Genomic DNA, 21,502 nt, shown 5'->3' with positions numbered 1-21,502 from the left:
TGTACTTCGTACAACTTCTTTTTTGTATAGTGTCAAATCCCAATTTAGAACGAGGTTCGGACAAGTTGCTAAGCCGCTGAAGCTTCTGTATTCCCGGTACGCTGCCCCCCCCCCTGGCTCGAGTTGTTCGCTCGGGTAAGCCAGGTCTAGAACAAACACCCAGGTTTTGAACCTAGAATAACTCAACTTCATGCCGGATCCCTAGTAGGAACGCTTATCTGCATCATGTGCATGTTGACTTAGGGGACTCAACATAGGGGTTGGGTCCGTCTAGGGCTAGCAACCTGAAATGAAAAGACCATCCTGATGCATCCTATTTGTTTTCTGTGCATTTATTTGCTCGTGCTTGCATGTTGACCGGCTTCTGAATCTCGGAAATGTTAGAAATTTAAACAAAAAAAAAAGAAAAAATAGTAGTTGAAGAGTTAATTGATTGTTTTGAAAAAAAAACCAATACCCAAATACTGTCGAAACTCTGCCGAAATTTTGAGAAAAATATTTTATTTTTAAATAGTTGTTTTATTAAAAAAAAAATAGTTTGTTCTGTTATGGGAAAAGAAAAAGAGTCTTGATTTTTGTTTCAAAATAGTTTATTTGCCAACGGAAGCGAAAATATGTTGTTTTTTTTAAAATAGTTTTTTTTTATTTTATTCATTTATTTTGCTTGAAATGCTAAAAATTAAAAAAAAAAGTCGTGTTTGAAAATAGTTTGTTTAATTGCCCGAACTACGCGGGTCTGATTCTCACCGGATGTGAGATACGTAGGCAAACCTCTTCGGTTCCGGCCCACCATATTCCAAAAAATCCAAAAAAAAAATATATTTTTCATTACTCAGTCTTTTAGACCTCAAATTAAAAAAAAATACAAAAAATATTTCTTTTAAAAGTTCAAAAGAAAATTCAAAATTCAAAAATATTTGTCTTTCCTTTTGTAGTATTTCTTTCAGAAATCCAGAGTAATAGTCCAAAAATATTTCCTTTTTTCTCTAGAAGATTATTTTTGAACTTTCAAAAAAAAAGAGGGGAAAAGAAGTCAATATATATATATATATATATATATATATATATATATATATATATATATATATATATATATATATATATATTTTCTTTAGCCGTCGTTTCTTTTCAAAAACAAAATATATATATATATATATATATATATATATATATATATATATATATAAACAAAAATCAAAATCCAGAAATATTTTCTCTTTTCTTTGTAAGTATTGTTATTCGAAAAAAAGAGTTAGCTTATTTGCTTTATTTCTGAGGGGCGAACTACGCCGGTTTGATTCTCACCGGATGTGAGATACGTAGGCAACCCTCATCGGGTTCAACCTCCCTTTTTGCTAAAATAGCCAAAACAAACAAATAAATAAAAAAACATGTCAAAATTTTAATTTTGTCATAGAGAAGTCGGGTGACGCCGTTTTGTCAAAACATAGCCGAATGTGCCCGAAAGGAACGCCGGAAGGCTGACCTTGCATAAACAGCCACTTTTTGGGTCATGTTTAAGATTTGGTCCAGTTGACCCCCACAGCCTTAAAAATCTTCGTCCCCGAGGCGTTGAAAGGCCGTGTTTGCAATATTGAGTTTTCTATTTTTGAAAGAAATGATAAAAATAGTCATAAATAAGTCGGGTGATGTTGTTTTTGTCAAAAATAGCCGAATGTTCCCGAAAGGGACGCCGGAAGGCTGACTTTGTATAAACAGCCACCTTGGGTCATTTTTTTTTTAGGATTTTGGTCCGGTTGACCCACACAGCCTTAAAAATCTTCGTCCCCGAGGTGCTGAAGGGCCGTGTTTGCAACACCAAGTTTTCATTGTAATTTGAAAAAAAAAACAAAGAGTCAGCGGTCAGATGAACACCGTTTGGATTTTTAGTCAAAAATAAGTCAAGCCAGCTTCGGCCGCGTCTTAAACCGTTCTTGCCGAAATAGCCTTAGAATATCTTTCAGTTGTCGAAAGGCTATTTTCGTAAAAGAATGAGCAAGTTTGTAAAGTGTCATAAAATAATCCTCCCCGGCCTCAAAATTCATATGAAATTTGGAAGGGGCCATATTTGCAAAAAATAACCGTTTGGTTGCATTTGTCAAACGGGGAAATGAACTGGCCGTTTGTTTTTGAGTTTGTAATTCTTTGATTAGAGTATGCGCGTTATTTGATTTTCGACGCCGTTTGTTGTCTTTTGTCAAAATCTGTTAGTATGGTTAGTTTTTTTTAAACTTTTGTAATCAAGTTTGTTTTAATATGAAAATTGAAAATTCCAAAAAAAATGTTTTATTATTATTTATCTTTTATTGGTCCGAACTACACAAGGTCTGATTCATGCGGGGTCATGATACGTAGGCAATCTCCATAAGATTCGACCACAACAAAAAAATGATGAAAAAAAAATGAAAAAAATCGAAAAAAAATGAAAAAAAAGGAAAAAAGATGTTGTTAATAATGAAGACCGACTGAGTCCATTCTAACCTGTTCTGTTTTGAATCGCAAAGAAAGTTAAGGTGGTTGGTTTGTGGTAAGTCGGAAACACAAGATCCAGAAAAACCTGATTGTAACCCAAGGCAATGACACCCAGAATATCGCGCAGAATCTTTTACCTATACATCATGATGCACACTTTGTGGGGATGAGGCCTGATGACAGAAGCACTCGAATCCTATTGGGAACTTGTTGACCGAGGTTGATGATATTGAAGTTGATAATGGTCTGGGCAATATTGATGCGAAGCTCAGTGGCTAAGATGTCAGGTTTGATAAAGTGGGAGGACGCTTCGTTCCTTGGTTAGCAAGAGAAAAGCTTTTGGTGGCTTTTTTGTTGTCATTTCTGTTCTCCGGATTATTCTTAGGGTTGTAATTCGGATATTGCCTTGTGTCAAACCTTCCTATCTTTCCATTTTTTGTCATAGCGGTTTGTTTAGTTTTGTCCAGATTTGTTTCGAGATTGTATTCTGGTTTGTTTTGTTTGTCTTGTTATTCAAGCCATTTTACCGTTAGTCTAATGCAAAATCCGGTCTTTTATTATTTCCAGTCATCTTTTGTTTAGTTCTTTTGTCATTTTGTTCAGCGCCGATTCTGGTGACATGATATGCGCACACAGTTTGGGCCTGATCTTAAAAGATAATCATAAAACCATTGGGAGGTGATCGGAACATTTAAAAGGAATAAAGACGGTTTGAGATTATTCGGAGCTCGAGTCATGTGGAACTGGGGCAAATAAAACATAAAGAAAAACCATAAAATCAAGTGAGTATTGCCCAACGGTGCTTTAAAAATGACAAAAAAAAGGCAAATGTATGTATATGGTTATCAAGACCGGCACAATCAGAAGATGTGGCGAATATTTAATGGTGTTGTTTGTGCTTGACATATTTTGAAGATTGGAATGACGAAGGCATTTTATTCTGCTATCTAAACACTTTCTCCTTCGTTAACCCTTTGAGCCTTATTTGTTTTCTTTCATACCCCTCTTTCGGAATCAGTAGCAAAGAGTAAAAACACAAACATAAAAAGATAAGAAAAGAAAAAGAAAAAGAAGAAAAACGACAAAAAAAGAAAGGAGAAATGAGGGGAAAAAAAGAGAAAAGAAAAATGATAACAAAAGAAAGTCAGAAGAAAACAGAGGAATTGGGAACTACGTTCGACCTGATTCCTCAAAGAGGATACGTAGGCGCCTCATGGCTCGGTCATAGGGTAATAAAAATTAAAAAAAAAAATCCCAAGCAAGAAATTGGGACAAGGGTTGCGCTTGTTGTAAATAAATATGGTTCCGAAGGTTAATTTTGAACCTCAAATTGATTTGTTTTTGAGCCTTTAATACCCTTTCTTTCTAGCCTGCCCAAAAACCCACATTACGGTCCAAAGAAAGACCTTCTGATCAGACTTCAAAAGATGCCAAGTCAGACAAATGAGAGTCTTACCGATGAACATAACACTCTGATCCACAGCAGAAAGGACTCTAATCCCCAGCAGAGAGAGTCATATCGGCAACACTCCAAATCCCCATCTGGAAAATGATACAAATGAGAGAGTCTTATCGGTGAAAATCTTCACAGGCACCATAAGGCGATGAAAGCTGAGAGAAAAACCAAAATGAGAGAGGCTTGATAGTGAAAACCCTTCGGGCACTACAAGTCGAATAAGATTGAGAATCAGATGGGGAATCGTCAAATGAAGATCTTGAAAGACGATTGACGGTAGAGGATAGGCCACATGCGCATGTCATGACCATTAGAGTCGGTATCTGCGTTTGATAGGTTTTTATTTATAGTTTCTCTTGTTAAAGAGTCATCTTTTTCCTTTGTCTTTTATTCGGTTCCCTTTTTGTTTATCTTTCTCCTTTCATAGAAAATTCCCCAGTAGAGTCTGTTTGGTCAGAACAAGTGAGAAATGACTTCAAAATCTGCCATCAGCTTTCCAATTAGGCAAGACCAGATCTGATTAGAAGATCCAAATGGTCTAAGTCAGGAAGGAACAAGCGCGAGGCCAGTGTCAAGAAAGATATCCCCAGCAAAAGGAAATTGACAAAAGGATTGACGAATGTCAAGAGGGATATCCTTGCCGAAATCAAAGGTTATAAACCTCAAGACCAAGGCCCGGGGACAAATCAAGAAGAGCAATGGGCATGATTTGGGAAATTCATACGAGAATAAAAGGTCAGGAAAATGACAGTTTCCGAACTATGCCACAAAAGAAGAGGGATATCCCCAGCAGAAAGGGATCATTCCCAGCAAATAATATCGTCCCCAGCAAGTTTTTTTGGGACACAGAGCAGGGAAGGAGAAAGGGAAAAGCCATCCACAGTAGGAGTATCACAACCAACCACCACAGTCAAATCTTAAAAGGAAATGGCATTGATGGCGGAAAGGCATGCCACAAGGGAGATTGTCAAACTGGGTAGAAAATTTTCCTTTCATTTAGAAAATTTTCTGGAAGTCAGATACCCATTCAGGAAAGAATAAAGATAGCACCAGTCTCAAGGGAAGTGGTCTTTGAACTAGTTTTACCCCCATCATAACAAGTTTTAATAAAGGAAGTTGTTCCCCAGCGGACAGAACAAAAGGATGAAACTTGTGCTCGGAAAAAGCAAAAGGTCAGTATCATTCCCAGCAGCTTTCAGAAGAGTGAAGCACTAGTTTTGAAGGAATCAAAATCTCCCAGCAGTGTTATCCTCAACAGCGTTATCCCCGGCTGATAACATTTTATCCCCAGCAATGTTGAGAGAGAAAAGTTTTGAAGGAGGTAGTTTTGGAGAAAAGGGGAAGAAAGTAGATTCCCCAATAATATTATTCCCCAACAGGTAAGTAAATAATTCCCCATCCGTGTTATCCCCAGCAGTCTCGGGGAAAGACAACACGAACTTTTAAAGGAGAAAATCATCCCCAGCAAGGCCACAAATCGGCCACCATTTTAAAAACTGATAAAATTTTCTTTGCTTGAGAGTTGAAACAGGAACAAAGCAGCGCAAGGGAAAAAGAAAAGAAAAAAAGGAATTACAAAGGTAAGTTTCTCAAACCTTTGATCTTTACATTTTCCTCTTAGGATAAAAGTCCTAGCCTGATGAAATTTTCTCCTGAGATATCAAATCTTAGTCCGATGAATCTTTCTCCAAAGCTCGAAAGGAGCTTGATTTATTTTTAAAAATATTAGAGTTGAAGTCAGGAGCCCGCCTGGAGAATGGAGGTGTTAAAATTTAAGAAATTGTTGAAGTCAGGAGCCCGCCTGTAGAACGGAAGTTGTTAAATTTTAAGAAGTCAGGAGCCCACCTGTAGAATGGAAATTTAAATTTCAAGTTTTGAATTTGGAATACATTTCAGTCTTTACATTTAAGTTGAAGAAATTGGGTTCATCCGCCATCAAATAGGATATTTTGGGTTCATCCGCCCTCGAATAGGATATTTTGGGTTCATCCGCCCTCGAATAGGATATTTTGGGTTCATCCGCCCTCAAATAGGATTTTATTTTCAAAGTTTTTGAAATCTCGTCAGCCTAAAGAAAGGAATGGCATTTTATTTTCAAAGTTGTTGTTGAAGTCAGGAGCCCGCCTGAAGAGAGGAAAGGCGTTTTATTTTTGAAATCTCGCCAGCCTAAAGAAAGGAATGGCATTTTATTTTCAAAGTTGTTGTTGAAGTCAGGAGCCCGCCTGAAGAAAGGAAAGGCGTTTTATTTTTAAAAGTAGTTGAAATCTCGCCAGCCTAAAGAAAGGAATGGCATTTTATTTTCAAAGTGGTTGATGAAGTCAGGAGCCCGCCTGAAGAAAGGAAAGGCGTTTTATTTTTCAAAGTGGTTGATGAAGTCAGGAGCCCGCCTGAAGAGAGGAAAGGCGTTTTATTTTTGAAATCTCGCCAGCCTAAAGAAAGGAATGGCATTTTATTTTCAATGTTGTTGTTGAAGTCAGGAGCCCGCCTGAAGAGAGGAAAGACGTTTTATTTTTTGAAATCTCGCCAGCCTAAAGAAAGGAATGGCATTTTATTTTTAAAGTTGTTGATGAAGTCAGGAGCCCGCCTGAAGAGAGGAAAGTCGTTTTATTTTTGAAATCTTGCCAGCCTAAAGAAAGGAATGACATTTTATTTTCAAAGTTGTTGTTGAAGTCAGGAGCCCGCCTGAAGAAAGGAAAGGCGTTTTATTTTTAAAAGTTGTTGAAATCCCGCCAGCCTAAAGAAAGGAATGGCATTTTATTTTCAAAGTTGTCGATGAAGTCAGGAGCCCGCCTGAAGAAAGGAAAGGCGTTTTATTTTTAAAAGTTGTTGAAATCTCGCCAGCCTAAAGAAAGGAATGACATTTTATTTTCAAAGTTGTTGTTGAAGTCAGGAGCCCGCCTGAAGAGAGGAAAGGCGTTTTATTTTTGAAATCTCGTCAGCCTAAAGAAAGGAATGACATTTTATTTTCAAAGTTGTTTTGAGGTCAGGAGCCCGCCTGAAGAAAGGAAGGCGTTTTATTTTTAAAAGTTGTTGAAATCACGCCAGCCTAAAGAAAAGAATGACATTTTATTTTCAAAGTGGTTGATGAAGTCAGGAGCCCGCCTGAAGAAAGGAAAGGCGTTTTATTTTTCAAAGTTGTTGATGAAGTCAGGAGCCCGCCTGAAGAGAGGAATGACGAATTTATTTTCAAAGTTGTTGGTTGAAGTTGGGAGCCCACCCATATAATAGAGAAATACATTGCAAGTCAGTAAAGCAGAAAAATCCAACAGGAATCCCCAGGGGAAACAATAAAAATCCTCAGCACCGGAAAGCGGAAGGTTGCAACAAGAGATCCCAGCGCAAAATCAAGCGCATGAGTCAAAAGGGACTTGAAAGAAGCGGCCTGTGAACATTGAATTATGCCCAGCATAACAAAGCCTAAATGAAGAAAGTCATATCTCCAGCGGACCGAACCAGACAGTGAGAATTGGTATTCGGAGTAGCAAAAGGTCGGTGTCACCCCCCGTCAGTTCTCGGAAGAAAGAAGTACCGGAATCGACACAAGCCGACAAGAAAGCAAGGCATCAAGAACAAATGGAAGATAGATGAGATCTTTTAATCCGTAGTCTAGCCTAACTTCTTGATTTTTCTTTTAAGCATGGTGTAATAAGAAGGTCAGCAAACAAGTAAAAGTAGTATACAACAGCAGTAACATTGCAGTCCCATGGTAGTCCCAGCTACCAAAACTTCCCGAACTACATTGACCTGATTCCTGTTTAGCCCAGGATATGTAGGAAACCTCTGAAGCAAAAGTTCGGTCAAATCTTTTTCAAAAGAATGCTTCATACGGAGTACTCGGATGGGCAAAAATCGCTCATTTTATCTTTGCACGAAAACCCTTCGTGTCTTCGGGCAAAGAGGGGCAGCTGTAAGCACGTGATTTTTGCCCTATGAAAGAATTACTCCCAAAAAATTCAAAATAAAACAATTTTCTTTGGTGTGCAATCTTTGAATTTTTGTGGTATTTTTGGATAATTATTTGCATTTGTCTGCGCATGTTTATTTGTTAAATTAATAAAAAATACAAAAATATGTCGCATTTGCATTTAAGATTTAATCCTACAATTGTTAGTAATTAAGTTTGTTTTACAAAAAATGAAAATCACAAAAATAGGCATTTTTAGCATTTAATGTCCAATTGTACAATTTCATGCTTAATTATTACTTAATTGTGTGTTAATTGTTATTGGGAGTTAATTTGCGCTTTCATAACTTAATTTAGTTCTATATGATAATTTAAGGATTTTTAGAATTTAGTTTTAGAAAAATAAAAGAAGAAAAGAGAGCAAAAATATAAAGAAAATCGGAATTGGGCTCTTCTTCAAATTCAAGCCATAGGCCCAAAAAATACCCAACCTTCCCCATGACCCGGTCCATTTCAAACCGGGTCAACTCGGTCCATAACCCAAATACCCAACACCCCCCTATCTTACACAAAACAAAACAAAAACCAAAAAACCCTAAAAAAACAAAAACCACCCGCCCCCACCTCTCTTTTTCTTCTTCTTCTCCAAGATTCACCAAGCTCCTCCCATGGCAGCCCTTCCCCCTCACACACACCCCCATCCTTCACCTTCCGCACACACACACACACACAACGAAACACACATACTGCTGCGTCTTCTTCTTCTTCGACGTCTTCACGTCGTTCACTCCACCATCATCTTCTTCGTCGTTGCTGGTTGCTTCTTCTTCATCGTTTTGCTGCTACCATGGATGCGTCCAGATGTTGCTGAAGCCCGTTGCTGTTTCTTCTTCGTCGATCTGCTTCACTATCGCTGCTGCTCCGTCGTGCTGCTGCTGCTGCGTTCGTCGTCCATGGCTGCTACTGTTCTTCTCCATTGATGTCGCTGCTGCTCCGTTATTTTTCTCCATAGCTGCTGCTACTGTTTCAGCAGCGTGGCAGCAACATGCTGCTACTGCTTCAGCTTTCTTCATCGCACATCACCCTCACCCATCGTCCTCATTGCAAGAGACGAGATCGTCCAGTCATGGATCGTCTGTTCGAATTCATGTCCAGTCGCCAGTTTGAGTTCGGATCCAACGAGATCGCCCATTCGTTAGTTCCATTCGTGATTCAAAAATCGAGCTTTTCAATGGAGTTTCTTTGATTTTGAAAATGAAGAAGTTTCTATTAAGAAGGTCATATTCTAACTTTGCTCATCTTTCGATTTTCAGATCTTGCGTCGTGGGTATATGAGTTGTTTTGTTCAATCTCCTTCGTTCCAGTTTTATGACTCACGTGATACTGATATCTTGGCCCTTTCATTTGTGATGTTTGTTTGTTTAATTGCTGAATCACATAAGAAGTTTTACATAGTCGTTTGTCTCCATTAATTGTCATATTATCTCGTTTTCGTTAGTTGGTTTGTATATTTGTATTGTTGTAGTTTGCTATTTGTTGAAATGGTGCCAGTTTGCTCTTTGTTGTTGATCACGTTGTTTGGTTCCCTGTTCGTTCAGGTTTTGTCTAAGTTAAATCACGATTTTATTCCCAATATAGTTAGTTTAGTCTCTTGCATCTGTGTGTCAATCGTAGTCTGAAATCTGCCCGTAGTAGTTCAACATAGCTTCATTTTGAATCATTCATCTTTGTTGTAATATTGTTGGATTTAATTTTAAGTTCAAATAATTATTGAATTTAGAAATCTGAATATACTTGTTTGTTGTTGTTGTTGTTGTTGAATCTGAAAGTAGGTTTGGTTGTTGTTAAAAATATTGTTCAATCAAAATAATTTTATTTGTTTCTTTGTTGTTCATCATTTAGTTTGAATTTGTTGTTGAAAATTGTTTAGAAATTGGTCATATTTGCTGTATTTTGGTTGAAATTAATTAGGTGAATTGGTTATAGCTGATGGGGGTAGTTTGGTAATTTGCAGTACGTTCAGGGGTAAAATGGTAATTTCAGTAAGGTCAGAGGGGTATTTTTGGAATTAAAATTCTGAACAATTATTTATTTTGAGTGCTCTGTCAATTAGGATTAAAATAATATTAAAATAATCAATAATGGGGGGACAAGATATAATGGTGGGGAATAATGTATTTGTTTAATGTAAGCATGGGGAACAAGACATAGTGGGATTGCGGGGCTCAAGAAAAGTTGTTTAAATAAATAATAATTGTATTTTTTATGTAGTAGTGGGTTTGGTAGGAGAAAGTGGTTGTTTTATTAATTGATTAAAAGGTTTGGGATGGGAATAAATAAGAGACTTGATCAGATTTTAATAGAGACAGAGAAGAAAGAAAAAAGAAGAGAGAGAGAGATAGAGAAAAAAAAAGAGTTGGATATTAAAGAGAGAGAAAAATTCCGAAAATACTAAGACTCCAAAAATAAAAAGAAAAACATTCTGGAAATTCAAAAGAAGAATAGTATACACCTGATATACAATTTAAATATTCTGATATACGGATTTAGAAATTAAGGGTTGAACATTAATTAGTCTTTCAAATCTGAAAAGATTCCCTTGGCTTCTGTCCGTTGATTGTTGTTGGTGTTTTCTGGATTTTTTTTATCGAGTTTTAAAATCCGTCACTGGTTTCTCATTGCTGGTTGCTGGGTGTTGTTGTTATTGTATGCTACTGAATTTCTGTTGATCTCCCTTTTCTTTTGCTTCCAATATCAGGTACACAAATGACACGCTGATTATTGTAAACTGAAACATGAAGCATGAATACAAAAAATGAAGAGTTGAAGTTCTAAATTTATTTTAATTATATTCTGAATTTTATTTGTATATATAAATTATTTAGCTTACTCTAATCAGAATCATGTAGCTGTTTAATATATATATCCATTGCCTAAAAAATAAATAAATGGTGTAGTAACTCCATCTAGTTAATTCGTTATTGTTGGATGATTATCATGTCTCAAAAAGCACGTTAGTTCATCAAACGAATAGACCATTTAGGAACTTGTAGGAATGTTGTTTAGTTAAATACTATTGGTTAATTTCAGCATGTAAATGGTTTAGAATTAAAATTAGATTGCTAAGTTTTTTTTTAATTTGACAAACTGTGAACATGCCTAGTATAATGTAACTAGGTAGTAACATGTGAATAAGATGGCCCAGGTCTAGTTTATGCCATGCACGTTGAGCCTGGGCCCGCATTGGCTACAGATTGCCCCGCTTGCATCATTTTTAGAATTTATGAATCATATTCGAAACCCAAGTATAACAACTCAAGCATGTAAATAAATTAAGACTTTTTTCTCTTTCATTTTGTAGAGACAATTTTAATAGAAAAAATGTAGGCACTTTAGGATTATCCTTTTAAAATAAATGAGATGAGCCTCGCCCAATAAAAGACACAAATTGCGGGGCCCTCCATAAATGTTTAATTAAAATTACTTAGACTTCGGGATGAGCCGTTTTAGCAAAATTCCACGGCCTTATCCAGAAATAATAATACGCTAATTGTTGTAGGCGCGCATTTTAATAATCTTACCCTCTTAAACTCGGGTGCGCATTTATGCGACCCAAATCCAAATCCCAAAACATTGAATAAAAATGCGTTCCGGATCGCGGGTGCATTTCATGTGACGCAATTCAAAGACATGTTTTTAAACGATGTTCATATTCTTTTAAAATATAATAATAAAAGCGGCTAAAGGATAAAATTTGCACATAAGTTATAATATGTATTATATCAGATAATCAAGCCGAATATAACAGTTGAGCGACCGTGCTAGAACCACGGAACTCGGGAATGCCTAACACCTTCTCCCGGGTTAACAGAATTCCTTATCCGGATTTTTGGTTCGCGGACTGTAATACAGAGTCATTCTTTTCCTCGATTTGGGATTAAAATTGGTGACTTGGGACACCCTAAATCTCCCAAGTGGCGACTCTGAAATAAACAAACAAATCCCGTTTCGATTGTCCTTTAATTGGAAAAAAACCCTTCATCCCTCGCGGGAACGGAAAAAGGAGGTGTGACACTCATCACCCCCCTCGGGGTCCTCCAGCTGAATATTAAGGTCCTCCGTTTGGGGTATCACCACTCTCCTCACCGGCTCTCTGGTAGCCTCCTGCTCTGGCACCTGTGATGGCTGAGTTGTCTGTGATGTAGGGGCATCGATAACACTAATAAGCACTTCAACCCAAACTTATGAAATTCTTTCAAAAATGCCAACTTCCACAATATGTTCTGAAACGTTCCCGGGTCTTCCAAAATCCGATCCGGACATATGTTCACGTCCGAAATCACATACAAAACTGTTGGAACCTTCGAATTCCGATTCCAAGGTCGTTTACTCAAAATCCAATCTTAGTCCATTCTTTCACCTTAAAGCTTCCGAATTGAAAATTTTCTTTCCAAATCAACTCTGAACTTTCCGAAATTCAATTTCGATCATGCGTACAAGTCATAAGGGAAAGGACGGACAATTGGTGAATATTTTTCACCATGTACAAAGTAAGCAAAAGCTTCAAAACTCCTTACATGACTTTGAATTAAGAAAAAAAAACATTCTTTAGCTTCTTTGTCTTAAAGTCAAAATTATAATGATTACTAAAGCTACTCACTACTATCCTCATCGACTTTGAGTCGTTTTGCCTCACCGCCACTAGTTTCATCAATAGGTTCTTTGTCATACCGAAAATTGCACACCCTAAGGCTACCGTCTCCCGCGCACTAATTTTCTCAATATCTTTGGCGTTAGACGGTAGCCGAAAATTGCACGCCAGACGTATGAGGACATAGAACCTAAACTGTATAGGAGGGACTTTGGAATCATAAGATTTTTAAGGAATTACAAGGCACACTACAAAGGCAATCGTTTTGCTGATAAGGCTTTACGAGAGTTATGAAGTTGTTTTCTCATTTGCTTGGATGTTCCTATAATCAACTTCTCTTAAAGTTGAAGGGATTAAACATTCAGAATATGGAAGGGCATGAAAACACAACATAAGATTTTGTATTGACTATTTTTAGTGTTTTGGACTGATGGACCTTTTCTGATATGTGTTGTTTTTATTAAATTTCAGTTATGATCCTTTAGGGATCTTTAGGGTTCACTGCTCGCTTTTTCAACTAGTAAGTCCCATATTGTTCTTTTTCTTTTCTTTTTTGTTTTTTCACTAATTTGAATGATTTTGCAGGATAAGCCTCAGAAGATGATGTCTTAGTCTGGAAGATAATGCAGGGGAATCAAAAGCGTGGCTAATTATATTTGTACTCCAGGCTTTTGCTACATTACTTAGCCATTAGTTTGGATAACTAGTAGAGGAGAATAAAAAACTTGTGGTAAACATTTATATTTTAAGTCGTATCATTTGGAAATGATAAATCGTATATTGGATTGTTATAATTCGAAAAACAAATTTCTGTTTCGAGTCATTTTGCACTTCCGGCCTATTTGGCCTTAAGTGCATAAAAATATTGGCTGCACTTCAAACCTTTTGGCCTTAAGTGCATCTGAAGTGCAATTTTTTACTTTAGACTTATTTGTTGCACTTCAGATCTTTTGGCCTTAAATGCATATGATGGACAATTTTTCACTTCAGACTTATTGGTCCTAAGTGTATGAAACCATTTGTTACACTTCAAACTTATTTGGCCTTAAGTGCATCTAAAGTGTAATTTTTCACTTTAGACTTGTTAGACTTAAGTGCATGAAACCATTGGTTGTACTTCAAACCTATTTGGCCTTAAGTGCATTTAAAGTGCAATTTTTTCACTTCAGACCAATTTTTTTTTTAATTTCAGATCAGATAAGAATAAAGTTGCTCGTAAAGTAGGTACGCTTGCAAACCTTTTTGCAAAGTGGATATAAGTTCAATTGTGACCCCAAAACCGGGTATAGATGCAAAAGCCCCACTTCTGCTTATGTTCAAATAAGTCGATCATCCAACTTTTGGGTCGATTGCAAGAATTCTACATTGATATACACATAACTTGTCCTTGAAAACCAAACATATTTGCTATGTACCTGTAATTTACATCTTGAAGATAGGTCTCTGATCTTAGGGCTCCCCAGCCAAAGATATCAACTTTCCTTCTAGAATTCACTAATTGGAATTAACTACCCACATAGTTTAGTTAAGGACCGAGGAATCCTATCCATCCACCATAATCTTTTGGAGCTAAGACTTTTGATTCATAAGTCAAATATATTAAACACGAGCTATTGCCTTTTCAAAATGTGATATCATTACAATAATAGCTACTACACCCAATCATGCCATCATTACTCTATAAAATCACTATATTCCTCAACAGTTCAAATAAATACTCGTTAACCTTCGCAAACTCCTATTTCACCAACTGAAAGACAACTTTTAAAAAAGTAATGTTGGTCGTGTGTTTATTTCGTTGCTAAGGTAACTTTTGATCTTTATCTTCCCTTGATTTTGACACAACAGAGTCGCATTAAACATCAACATGACTTGATTACATAACTTATGCTTGTGAGAAATATCTGTGAAGAAACCAAACATAAGGTAAAAGCAAATTTGCTGCCCCCTCTACTGAAATAATATATGGAACACGAAAACTCACAGCCTATACATTAACATTATGAGAGCAGAAGCAAGTGCTGGGCTGCCTGAAAGTCGAACCTGGAGAAGAACTTCAGGTCCAAGAGGAGATCCAACACCTAGAAATACACCAAGATCTTTACTTTGAGGGACGCGTAAGTGGTCGGCTTGCTTATGCTTCTTCACTGCCACTTTGATTTCCATTTTTGAGTATATTGAACTTGCAAAGAGGACAGGTAGCATTTATATACAACCACTTGTCTATGCACGCTGCATGAAAATGGTGACGACAAGGGAGCTCGCGCAGCTCAGCTCCATCTTCATAGGAACAAATGCAAATGCAACATTCCTGCAAACGTAAAGAACATATGTAACTTCTAGGACTAGGAGAGTTTGAGAAGCTTAATGGAAAATTCTTGGCCTAGAAAAGGCAAGTGTTTTATAATACATACAGCATCTTCCGGTGGGAGAACATGCTCAGTAGGTGTATCAGTGTCGCATTCAACCATTACTCCTCCAAATGATTCTTGAATCTCGCCATTCTCTTTCTCAAAGTTACCAAGTCTCCGGAACTTGTATTTGGTCAGTCTTTCAACATCTTCCTTAGTTGCTCCCTCCTGTTTCAAAGATAAGCATTTTATGAGAAAGATATCGAGAACTTCCCGGTGACAAGAAAAGCATTGACTCCATCCCAATGAAAGTGATCTGATTTGACTAGTCACGGGATTCAGGCAAGAGTTGGAATTTCAATTGTATTTAAATGCGCAAGGTTGCAGAGATTCGCAATTGTATTTAAATGCGCAAGGTTGCACAGATTCGCACTACAACTTTTCGATTATTTTGACTCTTATCTAAAATTATGCACATCTATATTACCTTTCAGCAATATAGTGAGGATATGGTATTGTACTATGTTAGAGAAATTCTTTCTTATTAGGAAATTAAAAGACAGCAGCAATGAACTAAAAGGTCTTGACAAAAGGCTGCACAAGAAAAATCCCCAACACGGCTGATTGCACATACCTTCCCGCATTTTAAGTTTCTGAGCCAAACTTGGAAGTATGAAATAACCCAAACAAATGGATAATCTAACACAACTTGCAACAATTCTTTGAACCATATTGACAAAAACCAATATGTTACTGCAAATTGAAAGCCTTTTTTTCCCTTACTTTATGGATAACAAGGAGCTCTAACTCAACAACAGATTAAAGGAATAGTTGTCCCCAAAACATAATATGCTGCTAAATCTGTTTTTTTTTTTTTAACAATACACAGTATGCATTTTAATGAGTTTCCAAATATTCTCAAGCCAAAACTATCAGTTTATCACAGAATTTACTAAAAGCTAAAATAAAATTGTTTTTTTTTCCCTAACCACAAATATTTTGAAGGTTTCTTTCATGAAATAGAGTAATTTATTTTAAGAAAAAAAATCACTTAAAATTTGATATTATCCAACTACTGCAAACAAAAAAAGAACTTAAAAGAAATAAATGCACAAGACTATGTATTATTGTACACTTCCAAAATTTGGAGCCAAGAGGGGGAAATCAATATTTAAATTGCTTAGTTTCAACAGTTAATCAAGTTAGATGATAGTAGAACCAAAAAGGTGAAAACTCATACAGAAAGCCTGCATTACAGAGCAAAAGATCAAGAGAAAATCCCCCTCCCTAAATTTTTATAATCTTGCATAATAACTAGACGAAAACAAATAAGAGACTACAAGGGGACTTCCAGAAAGTAACTTGAAGAAAAATTGTATGTAACAACCATGGTTCCCCTAGGTGGATCTTCATACTCAGGCTGGCTGCACATGGGAGGTTGACTACTAGGGACAGGATTGCTAAATGGGGCATTCACACAAGTCTACTATCTCCACTTTGTAATTCAGCAGATGAGACTATTCAGCATTTGTTCTTTGAATGTGCTGTAACTGGGAAGATTTGGACACAACTACTACAATGGCAGGGCATTTTCAGACACAACATGCGCTGGACAGATGAATTGCAATGGGCCGAAAAGGTGTGCAAACTGCAAAGGCAAAAGTGGGGGTGCTGGGATATACTCATATACAGAACTACCTTGGCAGCAGCTGTGTATTACTTGTGGCAGGAAAGAAACAATAGGATCTTTCAAAGCAAGATGAGATCAGAGGAAGCAATTGCAAAGATGGTTATCCAGGAAGTGTACTACAGAGCTAGTCTGATCCCTAAACTAACAGGGTGTCCCCCGAAGCTTAATACTTCTCCTTCTAGTTTTATTAAGATTGAGTAGTGATGTTGAGGGTAAATAGAGGTCTACTGATATACTAGGAACTGGGCTTCATGTCCAGTTCTAGCGCCTTTTTTCTTCTTCTCCTTGAGCTGTAAATATTCCTCAGTTTTTGTAAATAAAATTTTTAATTATTCCCAAAAAAAAAAATATAAGAGTTCAACCAGAGTCCATTAGATGATCGAAGGTGACCATTTCCGTAAATAGGTCCAAAATGGATTAGTGAATATTACACATTAAAATAGTAACATTATTTGGTTATGGACCATTAAAAAATTTTATTCCACCCATTTGCCCACATTTTTCTACCTTCTTCTATAACATTATACTCAGTGGCAAACACATAACTAATACTTTGCAGGGGAAGATACAAAGAAAATTTTTTATGGGGGGCAAACTACAAGTTCAAAGGGGTAATTTTGAATTTTTTATGGACCATTATCTTGCATTAACTCAAGATAATTTAAGCAGAAGAAGTATTCTGAGTGTCAACAGATGCTTCATGTGTCTTCCGCACTTAGAAACTAATAGCCATCTTCTACTTCACTGCTCAGTTGTTGCAGATATCTGGTACATGTTCCTTGCTATTTTTGGCATCAGTTGGGTTATGCCACATAGCATCAAAGAAGCCTATGAATGCTGGTCTCTTTGGAAAGTTGATAACTCCATCATAGAAAATCTGGCAGATGGTTCCTGCCTGCATCTTTTGGTGTGTCTGGTCAGAAAGGAATCGCAGGTGTTTTGACGGGATATCAACTCCTACTATGGTGCTTAAGGCTAGATGTCTTCTATGGTTGTATAGTTGGCATAATTTAGTTCCCAATGACTGTCATATGAAGTTTTTTGATTTTGTCAGCTCTTTAGCTCTTGCTTAGCTCCTTTTTGTTCATAGCTGACTGTTTTTTTATGTACTCTCTTTTATACCCCTTGCATCTTCTGGATGCCATATATAAAATTCCGCTTACCTTGTCGGAAAAAAACTACAAATTCAAAGGGGTTATCTTAAAAACATCTAAGATTCTAAGGTATAAGTTTTTGATGACTGAGATTCTAAGATATAAGATAGAACTCTCAGAATCTCTGAACATTGTTATGTGCTGAGAATGCATGGACAATTGCAACAAAGAACAAAGGTATAAGACTAAACATGTATGATATACTGTTAATTCAAAAACAAGCAAATCCTTCCATAATCTAGGTCCTCCACTACTGAGATAGCTTTGGAACTGATATTTGAGAATTACATGTCAAAAGGAAGTCGATTGATGTGAATCGTGACAGTTAATAGATGCGACAAAACGATTATATACCTGATCTGCCACTGCATATAAGATTGCGATGATACATGGGAGACAGCAGCAAACAGCAATTCCGATGACACAAGCCACAGCAACACATATAACAACAAAGAACACATCAAACGCCAGAAACGTGATACAAAGCCTGAAAAAGAAACCACGTAAACATAAAGTACAAATAAAAGAAAATGAGGCAGAGCTAGAGCCTAGTTTTGAAATAACCAGTAAAGTTGAGGTGCATCACGGGTCATAGTTTGGCCACCAGCAGATACCCAATAGAACCCAATTATCCACCAAATGAAAGAAAACATGGTGTTTGCGGACTCCAGATGCTTGGCAACACTGAAACAATAAATCAAGAATCAGCGATACATTATTAGGCACAGACATGCAGTTTTATTCTTCTCTAAACATAAGAAACAAAGAACAGGGTTTCAACCATTTATAGCATGTTTGGCCAAGCTTCTATAATCAGCTTATTTTGAAAAGTATTTTTCTCAAAAGTACTTTTCAAAAAAGTGTTTTTGGGGAGAATCAGTTTGTGTTTGGCTAATTAATTTGAAAAGCACTTTTGAGCAGTAATTAGTGTTTGGCCAAGCTTTTGAAAACTACTTCTAAGTGTATTTTTCTCAAAAGTGTTTCTCAGAAAAGTGCTTTTGGAGAGAAAATACTTTTTTCTACTTCTCAAAAACTGCTTCTGCTTCTCCTCAAAAACATTTTTTTCCTTCTAAAAGCTTGGCCAAACACCTCAATTTTTGGCCAAACGCACTTTTGGCCCAAAAAAGCTTGGCCAAACAGGCTATTAGTCATGCTTAACAACCTTCGTATTCCAGAGCTGGTATCAGTTTGAATAACTTTGAGATTCATGTTGAACTATTCTGTTCAGCAGCCTAGAGAACATTACTGCCCAAACGTGCCAGTAAGCCTATTGCGTCAAATCAAAACTAAAGCATCAGCGACATGAGCGCTCATTTCAGCCACTTAAACCCCAGAAGTTTTGAATTAAGTTTATTTTTGAGTTACACTAAGTGATAAATATTGCTGTGCGGCACCAAACCGAGCCAATTGTAAAAGCAAGTCCAAAGAAACTTGACTTTATGCAAAATTAAAAGAGAAACTAGCAGTAAATCATTTGAGCATACCAAAATACATAGCACTAACTAATTCAATACCACTATATAGTTAATTAGCCAATTCAACTCATGATTTATGTATAAGTCTAACAATCTGAGACACTGATCAGAACCTACACTTCTTTAATCAGTTAACAATCTGAGACACTGATCAGAACTCACTAGTCCAATAGGAGAGGCTCCATTAGATTGTTGCTCAAAATGAAGCCTCTAGTGCCTCTCTAACCAAAGAGGTCAATATTGACACTTCAGATTTATGCCTTGATTACCTATAATAAAGCCAAATTCATGCGAAACATAAACAAGCTATCTAAGAAAGAACACCTGCAGCTGTCATAAATCCACAATCCAGATGTCATTTTTCTGCATTACTCTGGCTATCCCAACCAGTTGATACCTCTATCTGAATACACAAAAAGATTCCAAACCCTTCCAAATCTAGATTGGACACAACTTATCCTCATCCACTTGCTGATCCCTCATTTATAAGTTTTTTCTAGGGCTAAAACACCAGGTGGTTTCTTCCCACCTGCCTAAGCCTTGGTGCGTAAAGTTATCCAGTAACTGTGCTGGTAGCAGGTACCCGGTGGAATAGTTGAAATATGCACAAGCTGGCCCGGGCAATATGTTACCAAAAAAAAGTATTTTCAAGGGCTACCACTCTTTCTACCATTCTTCAGACACTACCTTCAGACTTCAATTAATAACATAAAGCCAACAAACTTAATGCTAGAAACAACATCTAGCAATTTCTTATGTGAGTTTCATCAACATGCATCCACAAAATTCTCTAGCTAGAATTACCAACAATGATAATATTCCCTCAGTCCTTTTTATATTATAGCGTTTGAACAGGTATGCAGTTTAAATGTCAACATCGATATATATGTTATATATAATCTTATATATCATGGAAGACAATATTAAAATAGTAGTTGAAAATTTTGTTATTTCCTCTGTCTCAATTTACGTGGCACACTTTCATTTTTAGTTTGTTCCAAAAAGAATGACACTTTTCATATTTAGAAATAATTTAACCTTAAACTTCTCATTTTAGCCTTTAGTCACATAAATATTTATTGCTCATCTAGACCACATGTTTCAGAAGTATTTCTTTTTTTCTTAAACTTCATGCTTAGTCAAACAATATGAGTACCTAGTTTCAACCTCATTTTGACACCTCTATGGTAGATAATTACGAGACTTCCCAATTATGTGGTACGCTTTCCTTTTTAGTTTGTCCAGAAAAGTATAACACTTTTTTTATACTCCATTTAGAAATAATTTAACATTAACTTCTCATTTTACCCTTTAATCGCATAACTATCTATCTGAAAATATTTATCATACACAAGTCTCAAACATAATTTCTTTTTTTAAAGTTCGTGCTCAGTCAAATAACATCACATAAAAAGGGACAGCGGCAGTACCTAGTTTCGTCCTCGTTTTGACGCCTCTCCAGTAAATAATCACCCGACTCTCCTCCATCACTTTCCGAACTCAAGTTCGAAACTTCTCTATTATTCCAATTTCCACTGCTGCTTGAGGAATTCCGTCGCTGACATCGGCGTCTATATTCGACGAACACACAAACCATGTGAAGCACAGACTGTAAAGCGTATCCGATAATCCAAAGCCTTAAAGGCATAGAAGGAGACTCATTTTTGCTCATTATAAGAACAGAGATTGCTACAATAACAAAAGCTAAGTTCCATACGAGATCTAATATCACTATAGGTTTTGAGTACGCCCAGTCGCTTTGTCGCTCCTCGATTTGCTCAGCGGCAGCTTCGCGAACTCGCATCGATGGCTCGCGCATTAACCGGCGGCTGCTTGCGCGCCGTAGAAAGCCGGCAGCTCCTCGGAGGCTCGGACGGCGATGGAACGAACGCTGGCTACGGGAATTGGTGAGAAGCGGTGACGTATCAACTCCGCCACCGCCGTTGCTGGGGCTAACGTCGGCGTTAGAAGTGTTATCATCGGCGGCGACTCTTGCCGTGGACATCGCCGGAAAATTGTATAAGAGATAAATCGAGATGAAATGAGTTTTGTTAGATAGGGTTGATTTTTCAGACAAATGTTTTCATTCCGAAGTCGGATTAGGAAAGTCAGCTTAGCTGACGCATTTCTGGGCCACACGCGCCTGCGAATATTGAAAGATATGTACTCCAGAAGTAGCACGCTTCTGTTTCTTCCTTTAATTTTTTTTGTCCCTTAAATATTTTTATTTTTGGCCATTAATTAAAAATAGATAAAAAGTAGGAGAAACTCTAGCTCAAAAAGTTGCATTTTAAATCCCTGAGTCGGTTTGAAATGGCTTTTAAGTTGGTCAAATCAATTTTTTAAGCT

At 36.9% G+C, this 21,502-nt stretch overlaps 1 protein-coding gene across 1 annotated transcript; it reads right to left on the bottom strand.

The window, feature by feature from the left end:
• Window positions 1–14,338: 14,338 nt before the first annotated feature.
• On the bottom strand, window positions 14,339–21,263 carry LOC104214943 (E3 ubiquitin-protein ligase At1g63170-like). The gene is made up of 5 exons (XM_009764671.2): window positions 20,584–21,263; window positions 18,243–18,362; window positions 18,033–18,165; window positions 14,898–15,062; window positions 14,339–14,794 (listed from the first exon to the last, which is right to left on the bottom strand). Exons 1-5 carry the CDS (start codon window positions 21,156–21,158, stop codon window positions 14,618–14,620), a joined length of 1,170 nt encoding a protein of 389 aa, XP_009762973.1. The 5' UTR covers window positions 21,159–21,263; the 3' UTR covers window positions 14,339–14,617.
• Window positions 21,264–21,502: the final 239 nt, after the last annotated feature.

Source organism: Nicotiana sylvestris, chromosome 5 (genome assembly GCF_000393655.2).
Source record: "Nicotiana sylvestris chromosome 5, ASM39365v2, whole genome shotgun sequence".
Taxonomy (NCBI): Eukaryota; Viridiplantae; Streptophyta; class Magnoliopsida; order Solanales; family Solanaceae; genus Nicotiana; species Nicotiana sylvestris.
This window is presented reverse-complemented; position numbering and strand designations above follow the sequence as displayed.

Excerpts from the sequence above, each read along its gene's own strand:
- LOC104214943 (XM_009764671.2), bottom strand. The coding sequence starts at position 21,158 with ATGTCCACGGCAAGAGTCGCCGCCGATGATAACACTTCTAACGCCGAC. Across the intron at positions 18,363-20,583 it reads CAAAACGAGGACGAAACTAG|TGTTGCCAAGCATCTGGAGT; the intron begins GTACTGCCGCTG and ends TTATTGTTTCAG. Across the intron at positions 14,795-14,897 it reads TTCTCCCACCGGAAGATGCT|GAATGTTGCATTTGCATTTG; the intron begins GTATGTATTATA and ends TTACGTTTGCAG.